This window comes from Carassius gibelio, chromosome A23, assembly GCF_023724105.1.
Source record: "Carassius gibelio isolate Cgi1373 ecotype wild population from Czech Republic chromosome A23, carGib1.2-hapl.c, whole genome shotgun sequence".
NCBI classification, from domain to species: domain Eukaryota; kingdom Metazoa; phylum Chordata; class Actinopteri; order Cypriniformes; family Cyprinidae; genus Carassius; species Carassius gibelio.
This window is the reverse complement of record NC_068393.1, coordinates 5,959,805-5,981,416: the sequence shown is the minus strand read 5'-3', so window position 1 is coordinate 5,981,416 and position 21,612 is coordinate 5,959,805. Positions and strand designations below refer to the sequence as shown.

General features: G+C 37.0%; 2 protein-coding genes across 4 annotated transcripts in view; one reads left to right on the top strand and one right to left on the bottom strand.

The window, feature by feature from the left end:
* LOC127945089 (microphthalmia-associated transcription factor) overlaps positions 1-8,748 on the bottom strand; it is a 47,924-nt gene extending 39,176 nt beyond the window's left edge. Inside the window, exon 1 of one of the 2 annotated variants that reach the window (XM_052541661.1) lies at positions 8,513-8,748. In XM_052541661.1, coding sequence (XP_052397621.1) covers positions 8,513-8,616 — 104 coding nt within the window. In that variant the 5' untranslated portion in view covers positions 8,617-8,748. Of the gene's footprint in view, positions 1-1,641; positions 1,844-8,512 lie in introns of those variants that run through there. The other variant, XM_052541662.1, reaches the window with a different exon arrangement.
* A 7,554-nt stretch (positions 8,749-16,302) lies between these two features.
* LOC127945075 (FERM domain-containing protein 4B) overlaps positions 16,303-21,612 on the top strand; it is a 50,046-nt gene continuing 44,736 nt past the window's right edge. For both annotated transcript variants that reach the window (XM_052541631.1, XM_052541630.1), the window contains exon 1: positions 16,303-16,493. The gene's annotated coding sequence lies outside the window, so the exon portion shown is untranslated. The remainder of the gene's footprint in view (positions 16,494-21,612) is intronic.

Below are 21,612 nucleotides of genomic sequence, written 5' to 3'. Positions count from 1 at the left end.
AAATAGAACATAGAGCGACTTATTCTTTATATTGACTTTATATTACATTATGAAATTGTCAAAGGGCTAACAAAGCATTGTTTCTACACAGGACAGTGTAGTGGTAATGCAGTCCTGTCATGTTTCTGAGGTCTTCTTTGAGAACACATACACTAGAGGGCGCTTTCTCAGTCCCGCTTCACCTTCACAGTCACCTCCAGAGAGAGACGCCGGTCATTACAGGTGCAGCTGCCAGCTCTCTGCAAACACACACACACACACACGCTCTCGCCTGGCAAACAGTGCTGTGTTAATTATAACAAATCATGTTAGAGAGCACACGTTCCTTTCACAGCTCGACAGGCCTCCACACACACACCCACAGAGTGTAAAGATGTGAACAAGAGTTTGGATCCAGAATGCAATACTAGCACACTGCTTACTGCATACTGAGGGGTTTACTCTGAAATGGCTTAAAGCTGCAGTAGGTAACTTTTGTAAAATATATTTTTTGCATATTTATTAAACCTGTCATTATGTCCTGACAGTAGAATATGAGACAGATAATCTGTGAAAAAATCAAGCTCCTCTGGCTCCTCCCAGTGTCCTATTGCCATTTGCAGTTATGGACCGCTCCCGGTAAGAAACAACCAATCAGAGCTGCGGTCCGTAACTTTGTTTGTGTTCAAAATGTAGAAAAATGTATATAATAAGCGAGTACACCATGAATCCATTTTCCAAACCGTGTTTTAAGCTTGTCCTGAATCACTAGGGTGCACCTATAATAAGTGTTTATATTGGGACTATTTTAGATTGCTTCGGGGTACCGTGGCGGAGTAACCCAGTACCTTTGTGATTCTTCATAGACATAAACAGAGAGAAGTAGTTCCGGCTACGATGTTCTTCCACAAGACACAAGCAGTTCTGTTTATTAACCGCTAGAGCGTCAAAAGTTACCTACCGCAGCTTTAAAGTTGTAGACACAACAAAGCCCCATTGTTGAAAGTAGATTCAAAATGTCTAATAGAAGAATTTCAAGTACAGGGAAATTTATTTTGGAACTCAAAATTTGGAACAAAATTGATGGAAACATTATGAAAACAGAAAATATGAAAATTAAATCGCATTAACAAAAGTGACACTAGTACATCAGTGATAGTGAAATAACACGGTATGTTAGCAGTATGCTAACTGGAGGAACATTAAAGAGGAAGCGGCTGTTTTCGGTCATGTTTACAGTCTGTTGTCAGCCGTCACAGCTGACATATAGTGGGCTCTTTGTTGTAATATCTCCAGGATGGGAGGGGAGCACTTCATTCAATTTGTTGCCTCCCATTTCCATAATTAAGTTTTATTCATTCTCTCCTCACTTGTTTGCTGGGCTTGAACTCTGTTCGGTTCAGACTCTACGGAGGCCTAGACAACACACAAGCTTAGAAAACATGCAACAGCTAACTCGGCTGTGCTACTGGACAGTGCTGGAACAGACTTCAGATCTCAGTTTCATCCTCACAATCACTACAGCTCACACCGAGTCAATCGACAAGTTACCTCAAACAGTTCTGCCTTCAGCATCTCTAATGGAAACTAAGATTTCTAATACATAAACACAAACAGGTCTTTGTTACGCTCAGACAGTAAACGACCAGACTGAAGTCTTACCTCTGGGCTCGTGTCATTTACCGTGGCTCTTCTTTACTCCGGTTAGTGACTGCTCTTCTGTTCACACTGCATTTATGCTCCGAGTCTAATGACACTAACATGACTCAAGCCGCTCTTCTCTGTATGTGTCCTCACTCACTCAACACTCAACCTTTATCAGCTCCGCTGGAAACACTGACACACTCACACTTCACAGAATGAGGTGATGAGGAGGAAACATTTCGGGTATCTGATTTACAGCAGCTCTCGGCGATGATTCGTTGATTTGTCAGCTATTGTTGTAAGCTTCTGCTACTGAGAGTTTTAAAACAACATGATTTTTGTAATCGTTTACTTAAACAGTAGTCACAAAATAAGATTGCAAAGTGATTGTTTTTAAGTATTGCAATATTTCTCCTATTATATTGAATATAAAATGAAGCAGGGCCTAAACTGCTCAAGGCAAACTTCTTAAAGGGACAGTCCTCCCAAAGATGTAAACTCTGCCATCATTTACTTACCCTCACAGTGTGAGCGTTTCACTGCATTTGCCACTAAACATAAAAGTGTGTGAACTGTATAATGTGTTTAGGTGCATTTGTGTGAAACACAAAAGTCCTGAGGTGTCTAAAAAAAGTCTTAAAGTCTTAAAAAGTCTAAAACAATTCAGTTCAGTCATGAAAAGTCTTAAATATCTCATATATATATATATATATATATATATATATATATATATATATATATATATATATATGTGTGTATGTGTGAGTGTGTGTGTGTGTGTGTGTGTGTGTGTATATATATATATGTAATATGTTGTAGATGGCTGTAAAGTGAATATTGTTGTTGTTGAATGAGCAGCCAGATATAGAAAAGCATAGACATTTCAAAGTAAGAGCATCAATATATAATACTTTTTTTATCTAACAGAATATTTTTTATCTAACAGAACATATATAAGCAACTTGATTATAAATGATGTGCCTGTTACAGATCACACACACACACACACACACACACACAAAATCTTCAGAAACAAATATTATATCTTCAGTGAAGTCTGCTTTACTTTCTCTGGTGGCAAAATAGGTTTCTGGTTTATGCATAAACCCCAAAAAAGTTTGAACATTTTCTGCACTTTGTTTTTTTGCAAGAACATTTATCATGTTTTAAGGATGTCTGACTATATTTACTAGAAATACTGTATGCTGTAGACTTTATCAGTCTGCTTCCTGTATTTTGTGGAATATATTATGTATGTGACTCAGTCTGCTCAGTCTGTTTTTAGACATTTATGCTCACTAAGGTTTTAAAGCTACATGACCTTTCAAAAGTCTGCAGTTGTGATTTTTTTTTAAAAGTTATAAATAAAAAGTCTATATATCTAGTATAAATAAAGTTTGTTCTGCTCACCAAGGCTCAAATGCATTCATTTGCTCAAAAAAAAAAAAAAAAAAACGTAAAATTGTGAAATATTTTTTATGATTTAACAACTTTCTATCGGAATATATTTTTATTTTTTAAATTTTTTATTGCTGTGATCAAAGCTGTATTTTCAGCATCATTCCTCCAGTCTTCAGTGTCACATGATCTTCAGAAATCATCCTAATATACTGATTTACTGCTCAAGAAACATTTATTATGATCATCAATGTTGAAAAACGTTATGCTGCTTCATAGTTTTATGGAAATTCTTTGACGAATAGAAGTTGAAAATAATAGCATTTATTTTTGTAATAAAAATCGTATTCTAAATTCCTCAATTGTCACGTTTGATCAAATGAGTCCATCTTTGGTGAATAAAATTACACATATTTTTTTTTCCAGGGAAACTAGGTCCCAAATAAAACGTGCACATCAGAGGGAGGTTAACATGAATGGGTGTTTGAAGGTTTACGCCTGAATCATTTTGGGGAATTTTGGGAGGGTCAGAGAAAAACACAAACAACAGGAACTCTTGAAATCTGACTAAGGAGTTGCGCTGATGACCACCTAAAAATACACTCCACCGTTCCGGTTCTTGCGTCAAACGCCCAACCGCAGTGGCCTTGTAATCGTCAAAGCTGTGAAAAAATCAAACCAGCTTGCACATCCTTATCTGTTATTTTGCAACTAATAAACTGCTGAGAACAATCATCTTCCGTCTCTGCCCTCCCAAGAGCAGAAGTATCTGTTGACCGCCTCGCTGTAATCACAAAACAATTTCATGAATGGAAATCTGGCCTCGCTGATGGCCAGAGTAAGGTACTGGACTGTAAACACCTGCTCCTCTCGGCCTCCTCTCTGCTGCCAGATCAATATCAGGAGCGCAGAGCTCGCTCCGACATCCAGACACCAGCCTCTGAAAACTCAACTTACTAACTTCTGATCTATCTAAATTAATGACCTATGGCACCAATGAAATCACTTTTCTGCTTGATGATGCTTTATAATGCTGCATAAAGAATTACAGAACTTCAAGCTTTACATATTCTGTTTACAACAAAAATGAGCAACAAAACAGTGAACAAATAGCTATATATAGCTTAAATTAATAAATGCATTAAAACACTGTTGCTACTGTGCATGATTTTGGGGGGGAAATATTTTTTTAATATTTATTATTTTTTATTTATTTTGTTTTTACTGATAAAAACCGTGATTGTGATTTAAAATGCAATTTTAAAAATATCTATAGGTTTGCTGTGCTTGTCTGTGGGGTTGCAAAATTTGGCCTAAAATGCTGTCATTATATATTAATATGGACATAAAAGCTAAATAATAATAATAATAATAATAAATGAATTATAGAAGTATTATTATTACTAAACAAAATATATTATAAATAATTTACATTATAACTATAACTTTATAAAACTAATATTCACGGGTGTCTTAAAGGGTTACTCCAAAATAATAATTTGTTGTCATAATCACTTACCTCCATGTCTTTCCAAACCTGTGAAAGCTTCGTTCGTCTTCGCAACAAATAAAAAGCGAAGGATCAACCGTAATGTTACAAAGCGACGAGAATACTTTTTGTACAAGAAAAAAAAAAATATATATATACTATATTATTCAACAATTCGTCTTCTCTGTGTCTCTCCACTTAACCGTAGCGCCATTTTGGAGAATATGAGCTGAGAGCAAGCAGTGTACGGATGAACCACTGATGGCAGATGGACTATTCTGACAATGTCTTTCATACTTTCCTGGACCTTGTCACTGATATTTACTGGGCAGTCTATGTGACATTCACAAGCCTCCCGGTTTTCATCCAAAATATCTTAAATTGTGTTCCAAAGACAAACAAAGTTTTTACGGGTTTGGAACGACATGGAGCTAAGTGATTATTGACAAAAATTTCATTTTATGGTGGAGAAATCCTTTGAATTCTTCATTTTCAGGTGTTAGACCAGCAAGCGACTTATTTTTAAAGAAAATTGCAGGGAGCCCTTAAAGCTTTTCATTTGTTGATAAGTGCTTTTCATTACACACATGGTGGAAGTGTGATGCGTTCACAAACGCACGTTAAAACGATCAAAACCCAGATGCGGCGATGAAGGTCATGTAGAGTAGCATTTTCTGCAGATAGAGATGATCTGAGCTGCTGCAAACACTGGTGAATTATGAGATGCTCGCGTTGCCCTTCTATCATGACAACTCTCGGATGATTTTAGCATGTTAATGAGTATGACAGCGTTATTGCTGCTGCTGCAAAGCAAGTACAGGAACTAAATACTGCAAATACAACGCAATATGGTGCCGTGAGTATGAAGAAATACTGCTGTCGCAGAAGTAGAATATAAAATAACCCGTAGCAGATCTATACAGGTGGAGCTGGGGAAGAGGAAGGGCTGCAGAGGAACTCTCACAGCGGTTTTGTGAAATGCTCTAGTAAATGCTCAGCTATTTAAAGGTCCCCTTCTTCGTGATTCCATATTTTAAACTTTAGTTAGTGTGTAATGTTGTTGTTAGAGTATAAATAATATCTGTAAAATGCTAAAGCTCAAAGTTCAATGCCAAGCGAGATATTTGATTTAACAGAATTCGCCTACAAAAAACGACCCGTTTGGACTACATCCTTCTAGTTCCTGCAGTAATAACGTCACTAAAACAGTTTTTTGACTAACCTCCGCCCACATGAATTCACAAACAGGGGGCGTGGCCTTGTTGCGCTCCGACGGAGAAGAAGGAAGAGCTGTTTGTGTTTGTCGCCATGTTGTTGAAACGCTGTTTTTTTTTTTCATCTGAGTCCAATCAACTTTGTTTGGGCTTCCCAGGAACGCTGTACTTTGAGATTAATGATTACAATTTATGTTTAACTCGGTTCCCGAAAATTATAATCCACATGTAAAACTATATGCAGTTATTTTTTTTTGTGAGGACAACTTTCTCAATCTCAATCAGTTTAATGCTGGATTCGCACAAAGATTATTCTTGAAAGATGGACCAGTTCCCTCTTTGTCTGGAGAAGGCGTTGTTTATGGACCACAACCGGTAAGTGTATTTTATTATTTAAGTTGGTGCGTTTAACAGTTTCTGTAACTTATTACACAAAGGGAAACGCTGTTTAGCTTTGTTAACTAGATGTTAGGGCTGTGCAAAAAAACAAATGCGGTTTTCATGCGCATCTTGTCAGTAAAAATGCTCCTGTGACTATAAATACATCTCCAGCACGTGCGTTCTAGCCCAATCACGTTTCCAGGAGGGCAGCCTGCGCTCAGCTGCTGTCGAATCACAGCACAGGAACCGCTGGCCCAATCAGAACTCTTCACGTATTTCTGAAGGAGGGACTTCATAGAACAAGGAAGTCATCAGCCCGTTTTTATGACAGTGAAAACAGCAGTAAACAGATAGGTGAATTGTGTGAAAAATACTGTGTTTTTTTACACGCGAAACATGAACACGTTATATATTGCACATTGTAAACACAATCAAAGCTTCAAAAAAGCGCGTAAAACGGGACCTTTAAATGTAAATCAGTAAGCTCACTGCAGTAAGACTTTTCCAGTGGCTTTTGATTTAAAAAGACGCACTAGAAACAAACAAACCAACAAATTAAAAAAATATGTCAGTGAGAATAGAAATGTTCATAGTTAGTAACATTTCCAAAGTTTTTCCATGCTTGAAAATCACAAAAATCCCTGATTATGGTTTTCTATGATTGTGGGAACCCTATAAAAAAAATGCAGATCCAAACTTCATCACCGAAACTGAACTTGAGTGCAATATTTTGCTTCCAGCTGTGATCCAACACCCTCCTTATTACGCTAAAAATTTTGGCATCAACCAAAAGAGCCCCCAAAATTCACTCGCAGCATCTGAGGTATTATCCTGCGCTTCTAAATTTATGATGCTAATTTTCACCTCATGTCGGCCAGAGCCGTCTGCCTCATCTAAATTAAGATCTCACTGTCTGCCAGTGAAGCTGTCATGGTGAAACAGTCTGGGAAATGCATTAAATGCTGATGGGCATAAAGATCACGTACCAATTGCATGCCTCAATGAGTGTTTGCTTTCGTTTGATGTAATTGTAACATTTCAGGAAAACAACTTCATCAAACTTCAGAAAGCAAAGCTTCAGAAACTGTCAAAAGTGTGACTGCATGCACACATATCAGAAAGATCTCAAAGGTTACATCAACTTGCAGCTAAAACACGTGACAAGCATGAACATAAACATGATAAAACAATGTAAAATCATATAAAAATCCAATTTATCTCATTAAGTTTAGTGCAGTCTCTGATCTGGTCAAACTTTCGCCGTTGTCTTCTAAAACTCTCATGTCTTTGCCTCACTTGTGACTATAAAATCATCTGATTAATCATTTCAGTGGCATTATTAATGCCGGTACAGCTTGAAATAAAATAAAATGTAATAAAATTAAAACTAAAGGTTTAAAAAACTAGTTAATACAATACAAAACTTTCACCTATACCTGCCCATAATAATAATTACCAAGAGTCATATAATATATATATATATATATATATATATATATATATATATATATATATATATATATATATATATATAATTTCCAAACTAAGATTTTGTGTCAAAAGTATGAATGCACAAATATTTAATTTCTCTAACAGTGGTTTTAGCTTTGCGTTTCAAACACACAGTTAAAAACCCTATTAAATTAGACTAATTTATGATGACATATAATAAAAGTAGATTTAACCAAAATATATGACAAGTTGTAGATGTCAGGTGTTGTTAAAATTGATAATAATAAATAAACTACAATGTTTTACATTATATGTTAGCTAAAACTAACACACATACTTTTATTTATTTATTATTCATGCTTATTGCCTTTTAAATATTTGCTGTTTTCACTCTTACTATTTCAGTTTTGCTGCAAAACATGCACTGCTGCTGTCACAAACGTTACTGTATGTGTTTAATGGACTGACTAGACAACAATAGTGGAGATGCTCAATATGTTTTGATACAAAATACAATAATCCCACTATAAAATATTCACCGGGATAGAAAGTGCTATCCAATAACTAAGGACTTGGCCTACAGATCAGCTTTATATAATGTTTATGATAGCCATTAGAAAGTGTCGCCAAAGTTCAACACACTTTTAAAAGTGTTTCACGAGTGAGGTCTTTATACAGACACAGGCTACTGTACACGAGTAAATATTTGATGATGGTATTGTATCCTAAGGCGTTGTCTACTGTAACACCCATATGCGCTGCACGCAACTTTTGCGCTTCTGTTATAATAAGCGAGGCTGTCACCAGTGCGCGTGCATGAACAGAGCACTCAAACACCCCACCAGCACAATAACCAATAAAGCATTAGACGAGTCTTTTCTGTGCATACCGCAATTTTAAAAGTATGCAGTAGAGCAAATGCATTTGAGAGCTGTCAGACGCTCCATTCACTGACCTGTTTTTCAGCGGCTGGCTCTTCAGCTCGTAATACGTTTTAGGCTCCTCGTGAAATTCCTCTCCGACTTCAAAGTCGGCCACGATCCCCGATTCCGAATTCATTTGTAAAGCTGTCAATTTTTGTGAGCAGTGCACACAGGTGGAAAATTATAAGTCAGTTCAGAGCCGTACTTTCAGACCCACGGTGTGTCTGATGTCAAGCTGTCAGTCCTCCGCGCGCTCCAGTAGTGCGCTGGTTTCGTTTTGTAGTCCGTTAGGAGGGCTGTTCGACTGCAGCGAAAGCGGCCAAGTGAAGCCTGGAACTACAAATCCCAGGCATGACGACAGCTTTGTCAGCGACTTTTTAAAAGGAGGCGTTACTCTCACGGCAAAACTGTACAGTGAACAGTAACATTTGTTCAGTTATCATGAACATAAAAAAAAAAAAATAATAATAATAATATATATATATATATATATATATATATATATATATATATATATATATATATATATATATATATATATATATATATATATAAAATTCACCGCGGAAATTCGTTGTATTTTTTATCTATTAATTTCTTATTTATGTTTTATGGGGTTTTTTTGTCTGTGTGTGTGTGTGTGTGTGTGTGTGTGTGTGTGTGTGTGTGTGTTTTTATGGAGTTGCTGTATAATTTTACTCTATGTAATTTTGTACACAGTACAGTTCAATGTCCACGCGATGGCAGTATATTCAAATCAATGAAATAACATTATTACCTACTTTGACTTGGGGTCTAACCACTAATATAATGGGTTTCAGTTATTCTTCTGTCAAAATAATTTGAAATAATACGATTCGAAAATGCATGATATTTAAGTTTAAATTTAAAATGTACAATTTAAAGTTTGTTTACAAACACTATTTTAGTTGGTACAGGAAGTTAATTTCAGACAAACCACTGAAGTGCATGATGGACACTCTTGGTAAATATGATCAAAGGCGGCTGTGAAAAATGAATCTGCATTGTTAGTCCTTTTCATCTTTTATTTAAAAAATTCACAAAAATCTAACCTTTCACTGGATAATAAGAATTTAAAATGGGGGGAAATAGCATTATGAAATAAATGTTTTTCCTCTAATACACATTGGCCACAAATTAAGGACACCCCTAGAAATTCTTATGAGTAAAATAACTCTGAAGTATATTCCCATTCATATTCACAATTCTGAGTATTACAGGGTGATTACAGTATGAACATGAAATCATCCAGCCATTGATTCCTGTTTCACAGAGATATAAAGAGGAGGGAAAACAAAGCCCAAATTCCCTTAATCACCCATCACAATGAGAAAAACCAAAGAATATATTTCTGATGTGCAGCAAAAGATAATTGAGCTTCAAAAATTTGTGAAATCTCTTTAAGAAAAGTGTTGGAGCAGTGAAAATTCCCATTTCCACCTTCAGGGCAATAATTAAGAATTTCCCTATCAACATAAAATGTTACGAATCTGCCTGGAAGAGGACGTGTGTCTATATCGGCCTAATGCATGGTGAGAAGGAGAGTTTGAGTGGCCAAAGACTCTTCAAGGATCACAGCTGGAGAATTGCAGAAAATAGTTGAGTCTCGGGTTCAGAAAACCTTGAAAAAAATTGTCAGACAGGACCTACATCACCACATGTTGTTTAGGAGGGTTACAAGAAAAAATATCCTAGCTCATCAAAACAAACTAAAGCATATTCAGTTATCAGACACGACTTTAAATGGGACTGGCTTCTATGGTCAGATGAAACTAAAAAATGTGCTTTTTTTGCAGCAAACACTCAAGATGGGTTTGGTGAACACAGGGATAAAAAGTACCCCATGTGTCCAATTAAAAATACTGCTGTATTTTTTATGTTGTGGGCCTATATTTCAGCTGGAGGTCCTGGGCGTCTTGTTTAGACACATGGCATCTTTGACTTACTTTGAACAGATAATTATTATTTTTTTAAATAAAATAAAAAAAGCGACTGACTCTGTTAGAGATCTTATAATGTGCAATGTTTGGATCTTCCAACCGTACAATAATCCAAACACAAACCTCAAAAACAACAGAAATGGGTCACTGAGCTCAAAACCAAGCTTCTGCTAAAGTCATTCTAGTCCCTGAACCCTACAGAAAATGAATGTGGTGAACTGAAGAGAAGAAGCTGGGAATCTAGGATCTGGAGTGATTCTGGATGAAGGAATGGTGTCTGATCTCTTGTCAGGTGTTCTCTAACCTCATCAGGCATTATAGAAGAAAAGCTGTTAAACTGGCAAACTGAGGTATCAAAAAGCATAGAATAAAAGGGTGCCGTTAAATGTGGCCAATGTGTATTAGAGAAAAACATTTATTTCATAATGATATTTCCCCCCATTTTAAATTCTTATTATCCAATGAAAGTTTACATTTTTGTGATTTTTTTTTAATAAAAGATCAAAAGGATTAACAATGCAGTTTAATTTTCACAGCCTTCTTTGATCATATTTACCAAGGGTGTCCATATTTTTGGGCATGATAGTATATTCTACATATTTCTGGTCTTAGTCTCATTATAGTACCTGAATCAGAATTAATTAATACATTTATTTATTTTAAATTCATGCACGCCTTGTACGTATTTACTGTAGCATGCACATAACTTGTAAAAACTGCCACCCCCGCAGCCCTCTCCACTAATTTCACTTGTTCCCACACTCCTCATACCACTAGGAGGGGTGGAGGCACGGGTCTCCTTATATCAAAAGAATGGAAATTAGATTTTCAGCCATCACCTGCAGGTAACGGTTAATTTGAATCACATGCCATTTCTGTAACCCACCCTGTTAAAATCCACTTTGTGGTCATTTATCGTCTCCCAGGTCAACTGGGAAACTTCTTGGAGGAGTTGGATGTGCTGCTATCAAACTTTCCTGAAGATGGTACTCCTCTGGTACTGCTTGGTGACTTCAACATCCACTTAGATAAACCCCAGGCTGCTGACTTCAAAACTCTGCTCGCCTCATTTGATCTCAAGCGAAATCGACTCTACTACAGCGACTCACAAATCAGGCAACCAACTGGACCTCATCTACGCACGCTGTTGCTCTGTGGACACCTCTTCAGTTGCTCCACTGCACACCTCTCACCACTTCACCATTACTGCTAACCTAGCACTTACTCCTGAAGCGGCACACACTCCAACGCAGGTCACCTTTCGACGGAACCTACGCTCACTCTCTCCATCTCGCCTATCTTCTGTGGTTTCATCCTCGCTTCCTGCACTCTCTCAGTTTTCAGCTCTGGACACAAACAGCGCTACGGACACTCTTTGCTCCACTCTAACCTCTTGCTTGGACAACTTTTGCCCACTGTTGTCTAGACCAGCATGAACCGCCCCATCTGCCCCCTGGCTGTCCGAGGTTCTCCGTGAACATCGCTCTAAACTCAGGGCTGCAGAGAGGAAATGGCAGAAATCAAGAAACTCTACGGACCTCAGTGTGTATCAGTCTCTCCTCTCTTCCTTCTCTGCAAATGTCTTCACTGCTTAAATATCCTACTACCACAACAAAATTAACAGCTGCTGTGATGCTCGGACACACTTCAAGACTTTCTCTTCTCTTCTTAATCTGCCTCCACCACCTCCTCCATCGACTCTTATAGCGGATGACTTTGCAGCTTTTTTCACAATTAAGACGTGATCCATCAGTGATCAATTCTCCCCACCGCAGACTGAGGACAACTTCACAATGACGGACGCACACTCTTTATCCTCCTTCTCCCCACTCTCAGAGATGGACGTCTCCAAACTTCTCCTGTCCAATCATCCTACTACTTGATCCGATCCCCACACACTTCCTTCAAGCGATCTCTTTTTCAGTCATACCTTCGCTTACTCACGTTATCAACTCCTCTCTTCACTCTGGAACATTTCCATCAGCATTCAAGCAGGCTCGGGTAAGCCCACTGCTCAAGAAACCATCTCTAAATCCAGCGCTTCTTGAAAACTACAGACCGGTATCCCTTCTTCCATTCATTGCAAAGACACTTGAGACAGCTGTTCTCAACCAGCTTTCTATTTTCCTTGTACAGAACAACCTCCTGGACAGCAACCAATCTGGCTTCAAAAGTGGCCACTCCACTGAGACTGCTCTGCTCTCGGTTACTGAAGCCTTGCGACTAGCAAGAGCAGCTTCAAAATCCTCAGTACTCATCTTGCTGGACCTGTCTGCTGCTTTTGACACCGTTAATCAGCAGATTCTCCTGTCCACCCTCAGAAAGATGGGCATCTCTGGAACCACAATCCTGTGGGTTAAGTCCTACCTCTCTGACAGATCCTTCAGTGTGTCTTGGGGGGTTGATGTTTCAAAGTCACAACACCTTGCTACTGGGGTTCCTCAAGGCTCAGTACTTGGACCACTTCTCTTCTCTATCTACATGACGTCATTAGGATCTGTCATTCAGAAGCATGGCTTTTCTTATCACTGCTACGCTGATGATACCCAACTCTACTTCTCTTTCCAACCAGATGACCCGACGGTAGCTGCTCACATTTCAGCCTGTCTGAGTGACATTTCTAGCTGGATGAATGACCATCACCTTCAGCTTAACTTTACGAAGACAGAACTCCTGGTGATTCCAGCTAACCCTTCATTTCATCACAACTTCCCAGCTGGGTTTGTCAACCATTACTCCTTCGAGGACAGCCAGAAACCTAGGAGTTATGATGGATCATCAGTTAAGCTTCACAGACCACATTGCTACAATGACCCGGTCCTGCAGATTTGCTTTATACAACATCAGGAAGATTAGACCCTTCCTGTCAGAGCAAGCCACCCAACTTCTTGTCCAAGCTCTTGTTCTCTCCAGACTGGACTATTGTAATGTTCTCCTGGCGGGCCTTCCTGCATGCACTGTCAAGCCTCTGCAATTGATCCAGAATGCAGCAATGAGGGTAGTCTTCAATAAGCCAAAACAAGCTCACGTTACTCCTCTCCTCATCAGGTTACACTGGCTACCAGTAGCCGGTCGCATCAAATTCAAGGTACTGATGCTTACCACGACCACTGGCACAGTGGATAAGACGCATGCCATTGGTCGGAGAGACCTGGGTTCGAATCCACTGATTGACACCAATGTGTCCCTGAGCAAGACACTTAACCTCCAGTTGCTCCAGAGGCCTGCGACCTCAGACATATTAAGCAATTGTAAGTTGCTTTGGATAAAAGCGTCAGCTAAAAGAATAAATGTTAAAGTAATTGGTACTGCTGAGTCTTTATTCATTTTCAAGAAACATCTAAAGAATCACCTTTTTCGCCAGAACTTAACCAACTAATACTAGGACTTTTCTTGTCTTTCATATATATATATATATATAAAAAAAAAAATATATATATATATATATATATATATATATATATATATATATATATATATATATATATATGAAAGACAAGAAAAGTCCTAGTATTAGTTGGTTAAGTGCTGGCGAAAAAGGTGAATCTTTAGATGTTTCTTTTTTAAATTATATATATATATATATATATATATATATATATATATATATATATATATATATATTTATATAAAAAAGAAAAGAAAAAAATACTGATATTGTCTGAATATTATGTATTCATGTAATCAATTTAAAAAGTATCTGTATTGTGATTATGAATATTTTAAAATGTATTGTGAATATAAATACTTACATTTAGGAATCGTGTCATTCAATCCCGATTATATTTAATAAATTACTAGCCAGCACTGAGAAGAATCAATATTCTGAGCAACAAAACTGAATCTTTCAAATGTGAACTGTATCTTCTGCATGATTCCTCAACATCTTCTCTGTCCTGTATTGAGTGTATGATGACTTCACTTTCTAATATCAGAGATTTCACTTAGAGATCCTCATTAAGAACATCTTTGGGGGCCAGACGAATGTTTTACATTTTTGACAGTTATATTAAGGTGCAGAAATTCATTTTTATTATATATATTTCTTTCTTAAAATCATATGTTTTTTGTACAATTCACATCATGATTTCGCTTATTTGCGATTATGCAGTAGGTTTCCGTATGCTTGTGTGATTTTAGCTTCTTACTGGAATGAACATTGAACACTGAACAGTGAGGGAAGGGGGATCCCATGGGCACTGAGAAGATACAAATAAACCCCTGTGTTCAGATGTCTGGCATATTTTTGTCAAACCCAAAATCCTGAGCCTCTATCCAGTTCAGTTTGGCTACACATGGAAACCTTTCAGCAGTTGTGTATTGTACATGAAGAGTAATGACTATGAATTACAGTCGCTCAAAGAGCCGAGACATCAGATTTAGAGAAGGCGCCTTGCTTGACTATTGTTCAATAATGCCATGCATCTTCACATAGCGTGCAGCTTTATTCAATTATAGTGGAAAAGATTTTCTAATTTACCTCTCTAGATCACAGCTTTTGTCAAGTTGCTAATTTTGATGTAAATGTGATATGAGTTTGTTTGGATTACATGGATTAGTGCATGTTACACATTTCATGTATAATTAATTACTAGCCTAATAATATGCAAATACACACAGTACAATAAAACGGGCTGATTAGTATGTTTAGTTCAGTATGATTATTCAGTGCTTGCTGTAATGTTAACATGTGACAGTGTTTGAATGATTATGCTAAGTCATCAGCACTTATCCAAAGTTATTCTATTTCAAAGAATGGTTAATTAAATGATTAATTGAATAGAAATGACTAACTGGATTAGTTAGCACAAACCATTCATAACAAAAATACATTCCAGGAATATTTTGCCAGTGTTCTTAGGTTGTTAAAAATTTAGGCTAAAAAAATATTTTAAGGTGTCCTTGTTGCAATGTAATTATACATTTAAGTACATGTAGGCTAATAACTATGTTAGGGTAAGGATTAGGGTTTGATTTAGGGTTACTTGCATTTAGGGTTAGGTTATTATGCATAATTAATTGACATTACATGTAATATTTAACAAGAACACCTTAAAAGTTACCAAATGTTATTTTGAATGTTCTCGGAATGCTCAAACCATTCCTTCTTCTTTTTTCTTTTTTTTTATGCTAATTTCAAGGGAAAATTCCATTTTATCATTTTAAAACATTAAAGGAAAGGTGCTTACACTCAAAAAAAAATAATAATAATAATAAAAATTGCTAGGTTGTTTTAACCCATACACTTGGGTTAGTTCATATTTAACCAAATTTGGGTTGAAACAACCCAGCATTTTACTTTTGAATGTTCTCTGAATGCTCTGAAACAAGAAGTACAAGTAGGCTAGTAAAAAACAGACAAACAACCAACTAAAACGTTTCAGAAAAGTTCCATACGCAATGTTTAAATAACATTGTGGCAACGTAAGGTGCGTTCATTGGAATTGCACAATTTCGTGTTTAAAATGTCTGTTGTCCATTCTAGCGCATTGCTCAGGAGTCAATTTCAAACCAAAGCAGATTTCTGATGGTCAGCGCAGAACTTGTTTGACCAGCTGTGGACATGAGAGAAATGTCCGTGTGCTCTCACGCCAAACTCAAAAATGCGCAAATTCGGACTAGATGTTCGGCCGCAAAATTTCTCCGAGCATCGATACACGTGACCGCTCCTTAGAACATGCATCGAACGAATCAGATTCAAACGATTCATTGAGTTAATTATCACGGGTTCTATATTATTATCGCCTGGTCAAACATCGCGAATAAGAAATCCACTCTATTTCCGGACAGCATTAGTCTGAGGATCTGTCATAGCGAGCTGTGTGTGTGTTGTCAGTGAGCGGAGGGCGTGTGTAAGAGATCCACACACACACAGACACATTACTATGTGTGAGCGGGTGTGTGTGGCCCGGTCTGTGTCTTTGTCGCCGGTAAGGGGAAGGCGTGGTGAGTGAGTCTGATCACAGAAGCTACTGATGAGGGAACGAAGCAGATGCGAGGACACATCCGACAGCGAGAGAGTGAACCGAGCGGAAACGCCCTTTAGACAGAGGTGAGATTTACGCGCTCGTGCATTAATCAAATAAATCTCTTTTATTTCTCGTTTTTCGTCTGTTATTCGTCTTTGACAACAGGCTGCACCGGAGCACGTGAAAGACGACAGATTAAAGGGACGATGTTCAGGCTTTTTTTCTCTTTTTTATTTTTCCCTTCTTCTGATTGAATAGGGTTTGTGTAAGCTCATATGCAGTATTCAGCAAAATGACGATGGGATAGGCTATAATGTTTTTATTTTTAGTTATTTATTTATTTTTCTATGAGGGAAATAGAAAGGTGGGACCTGTATTTGACCGTTCATTTCAGCATTGACAAGAAAATATTAATTTATTAATTTAATATGGTCACTATGTCCTGTTGAAGCATCTTTACATTACAAGGCAGTTCATAGGGTTTATTACCAGTGTGGCTAGTTCTTCTGTAGTTATCTGTTTCTGAACACACAGACATAGTGGTTTGTGAAATACCTCTCTGATGAGGATACAAGAAATTGCATGAGATTTTCAAATATAATTAAGTAAATATTGCATATATTGCCTAAGCAGATTTGTATGGGTTACTACTTGTGCTAAGCTACAGTGTTAAGTTATATAAAATTACAATTAAACTGTAGTAATTGTTAAGTCTTTTTTTAAATTCTGTTCAGGAACACAATAATGCTAGAAGCTAGCTTAGTCATTTTTATGATAGAATTGTTCTTTTTCAAACCCAAAATAGAAATGCATGCCTGTGATGACATTTGTGCAAAATGATATTATGTTGCTTCTTGCACGTCTTGTGACACTTTCAAAGTGAAATGTCTAGTAAAGTGGCCCTAAAATCGTGTTAAGTTTCAACAGATGAACATGAATCTGGTAAGTTTTTAATATATCGGTTGTTGTATGTATTGCAGAATGCTAAAAGGTTAAATCTCTTTAGCAATTTAAAATTTCGTACTACCTAAACCGAGACCTACTCTAAACTCAATGAATAATGTTAACAAAAGTAAACATGAGATGAAAAGGCATTTGCTGAAGCAACCATGGTATTTAAGCGTTTGAGCTCTTTTTATCGTGACCTATGTTTAACAGGGCTCGCGCTCCAGTACTTCGCACCTCAAGTGTACAGTGCTGTACCAGGTGCGCTACTGAGCAAGTTTACTATGTCAGAAAACCCATAGCTATGGAACTGATTATCTGATGCAAACGTCAACATATTCATTTACAAATTATGCACTATAAAGGGGTTTTGAGGTCATAAAATATTTTGTGTAAGGAACCACCAAAAATATGTGTTTATAAAATCGATAATCTGCCCTTTAAGCATTTTTGTGAAAATGATTTAAACTTGTTGGTGTTTTACTGCCTCTTGTGTTCATTTCCCCTTGAAATTCACTGCAGTGATACAGTATATGTGCATTTCTGGAGTTTAGGTAGAGTCCTGTTTTTTCAATGAGCTAGTGTTGTTATTTTTGGGTGACCTGTTCCTTTTTATAATCTAATATAATAACCTTTGTCTTGTCTTGTTATTTCTAAGATCAGTGTACAGTAGCTGCGTACAGTCTATATAGTTTCTTTACCTTTTTCTATTTAACCATGCTGAAAATACAGTATATGCTGTTTAGGTATGTTTTTGCACGGTTACGATTTATGTTTATGCTGGTCCTTTGCTGGTTTATGTTGGTCCTTTGCTGGTTTATGTTGGTCCTTTGCTGGTTTAAGCTGGTCCTTTGCTGGTTTATGCTGGTATTTTGCTGGGTTATGCTGGTCCTTTGCTGGTTTATGCTGGTATTTTGCTGGGTTATGCTGGTCTTTTGCTGGTCCTTTGCTGGTTTATGCTGGTCTTTTGCTGGTTTATGCTGGTCTTTTGCTGGTTTATGCTGGTTCTTTGCTGGTTTATGCTGATCTTTTGCTGGTTTATGCTGATCTTTTGCTGGTCTTTTGCTGGTCCTTTGCTGGTTTATGCTGGTCCTTTGCTGGTTTATGCTGGTCCTTTGCTGGTTTATGCTGGTCTTTTGCTGGTTTATGCTGGTCCTTTGCTGGTTTATGCTGGTCTTTTGCTGGTTTATGCTGATCTTTTGCTGGTTTATGCTGATCTTTTGCTGGTCTTTTGCTGGTCCTTTGCTGGTTTATGCTGGTCCTTTGCTGGTTTATGCTGGTCCTTTGCTGGTTTATGCTGGTCCTTTGCTGGTTTATGCTGGTCTTTTGCTGGTTTATGCTGATCTTTTGCTGGTTTATGCTGATCTTTTGCTGGTCTTTTGCTGGTCCTTTGCTGGTTTATGCTGGTCCTTTGCTGGTTTATGCTGGTCCTTTGCTGGTTTATGCTGGTCTTTTGCTGGTTTATGCTGGTCCTTTGCTGGTTTATGCTGGTCTTTTGCTGGTTTATGCTGGTCCTTTGCTGGTTTATGCTGGTCTTTTGCTGGTTTATGCTGGTTCTTTGCTGGTTTATGCTGATCTTTTGCTGGTTTATGCTGATCTTTTGCTGGTCTTTTGCTGGTCCTTTGCTGGTTTATGCTGGTCCTTTGCTGGTTTATGCTGGTCCTTTGCTGGTTTATGCTGGTATTTTGCTGGTTTATGCTGGTCCTTTGCTGGTTTATGCTGGTCCTTTGCTGGTTTATGCTGGTCTTTTGCCAGCACATGACCAGCATAAACCAGCATCCTAGCGTCAAAACATACCTAACCAGCATATGCTGTTATTTTCAAAAGGGGATCTACGCTTTTTGTTGATTAGCTTCAGAACTTTGAGGTAACTTGGGGAGCAGACGGGGCACACATGTTTGCAGGACACTAGCTCATTCATATTCAAAGTCTTACCTGAAAGTAAAATAAGGTCAGGCTGCTGGAGGAATATTTCATTTGAATGCCATGGTGTTGGTGCTCCAAAAAAGGGGCGATGCTTTCTAAAAGCATATGAAATCTGTTATGCTGTTATGATTTTTAAAGTATGTTACAAATTCCCAAAATCATTGACTGGAAAATTAGCAGCTGCACCAATAGCACTGCACAAACCTAATGAGACATACATTTACATTGACCCATTTGGCAGACGCTTTTATTAAAGTACAGGTATTTGGATATACTGTGAGTGCAACCTGATGTCACCAATAGTTGATGTCTGTTTTCATGTAACAGAATGGTTGTCAATTTAAAGCCATTTTAAAAATTTTTAGCTTTTAGGAGTACACTAGCCATTTATGGCCTCAAATTTGGACATGAACAATAATGGGATCTATAAAAATTCCCATTCATACATTATTTCTGTATTCCCCTTCACCTGTTTTTATAGCGTTCTTGTTTTCTTCATATCTCTCAGGAAAAGTCTCTTTGACGTGTAGCTTGTCAGTCTTGTAAACAGGAACTGGTTAAAGAGTCTTTGGATGTGGAAATAAGCTGCAAGCATCTTTTCTGTGAGAAGCCACTACAGGAATGAACATTCAGGAAGCCCTGTCACAAACAGACATCAACTAATTTTAAACACTAAATTAGGGAAGGTACTGTAGCGCTCATTGTTTCTGTGCTGGGTTGCCCCTGAAGCAACAGCACGTCAGTGGAAGTGACAGTGTTTTTTTCTGTGACTGTACATTATCACATCCTTTTCACTAGTAGCACATCTCCCTGTAAAGTGTTTCGCGTTGTGCTTTTAGGTATACATTTAGTTAAGAGTAGATGACCTGGTGTCTGAGCTTATTTTTAGTTCTGTGTCATTTCTCCTTTCCATCCGATGAGAGCTTCTTGAAACTCTGCTTCTTGAAAGCTCAGCTGGACGTGTGGGTTTCATAGCTGCACACACAGGGGCTCATGATAGTCATAAGGATCTTCACAGAATCCTAAGAAATATCAGTCATATTTCACTCTAAAATCAAAAGAGAAAATTATATTTTCCAACAAAGGACCATGAATGGAAGCACTGATCTATAAATGAGAAGACCAACATTATTTACACATTTAAATATTAGAACAAATGTTGGTTCTTTACCATCAGTCTGTTGATCCAGTTCACACATTTGATTTAATTTTAATTGTTTATTTATTTATTTGTTTTACAAATTTGATTTAAATTCAAGTTTTGGATGAACTACCCTTCAAAAGTTTGGGTCAGTAATATTTTTAAAATGTTTTTTTTTTTTTTTTTTTAAGTCTTACATCATTAATTACATTTAAAAAAATAACCGTTTTCTAATTGAACACATTTAAAATTACAGTTCCTGTACAGTTCAGTGTCACATGATCCTTCAGAAATCATTCTGATGTACTGATTTGATGCTCTAGAAACATTTATTATTCATATCAATGTTGAAAATAGTTCTGCTGCTTCACATTTTTATTATTTGATGAATAGAAAGTTCAATAGAACAGCTTTTATAAATAAATAAATATATATATATATATATATATATATATATATATATATATATATATATATATATATATATATATATATATTATAAATATCTTTACTGTCTATTTTATCAATTTAATGTGCTCTTGATGAATGTTAATAGTTGTTAAATAATAAAATGTGACATTGTTACAGTATTTACTTGACTTTTTATGCTAATTTTAATAAATAATAAAATATCAGGATAGAATAAACGAATAATAGCATAACATTTCTTTATTACAATAATACGAGTTTTCAGTGAGGTTTTTTTGCATTACAGTAATTATAATTTAGTTGCAAATGTTCTTAATTAGGACGCATACAATCCAAAACAAACAAATGAACTCTAAAGATTCTAAAATAGGCTTCATTTTCTTTATGCAAAATGTTCTTTCTTTATGTATTTATTTTGTTTTATTTTACATTTTGAGTTAAAACATTCCCCTCACATGATAATCAGCATTTCACAGAGCCTAAAACCAGTTCCAAACCCAAAGCAGTTTAGTTCCCAGTTCCCATGTGGATAATCTCACACCTGTGGGAGACCTCAGAAGAAATGTGTGGTGTTTGGAAGAAACATCCGATAATCGGATCAGCTTTTGGATTTAAATGGTTGTTGTAGTGCCACTGGCCTTCAGAATCCAGAATAAACCCTGTTTCTAGCAGCTTCTGTTTAGACTATGAACCGCAGGTGGATTTACTGACGTCCCTGAGGTTTGCAAACATACCTAATCTCTCGCCCAAGCAGCCGGCAG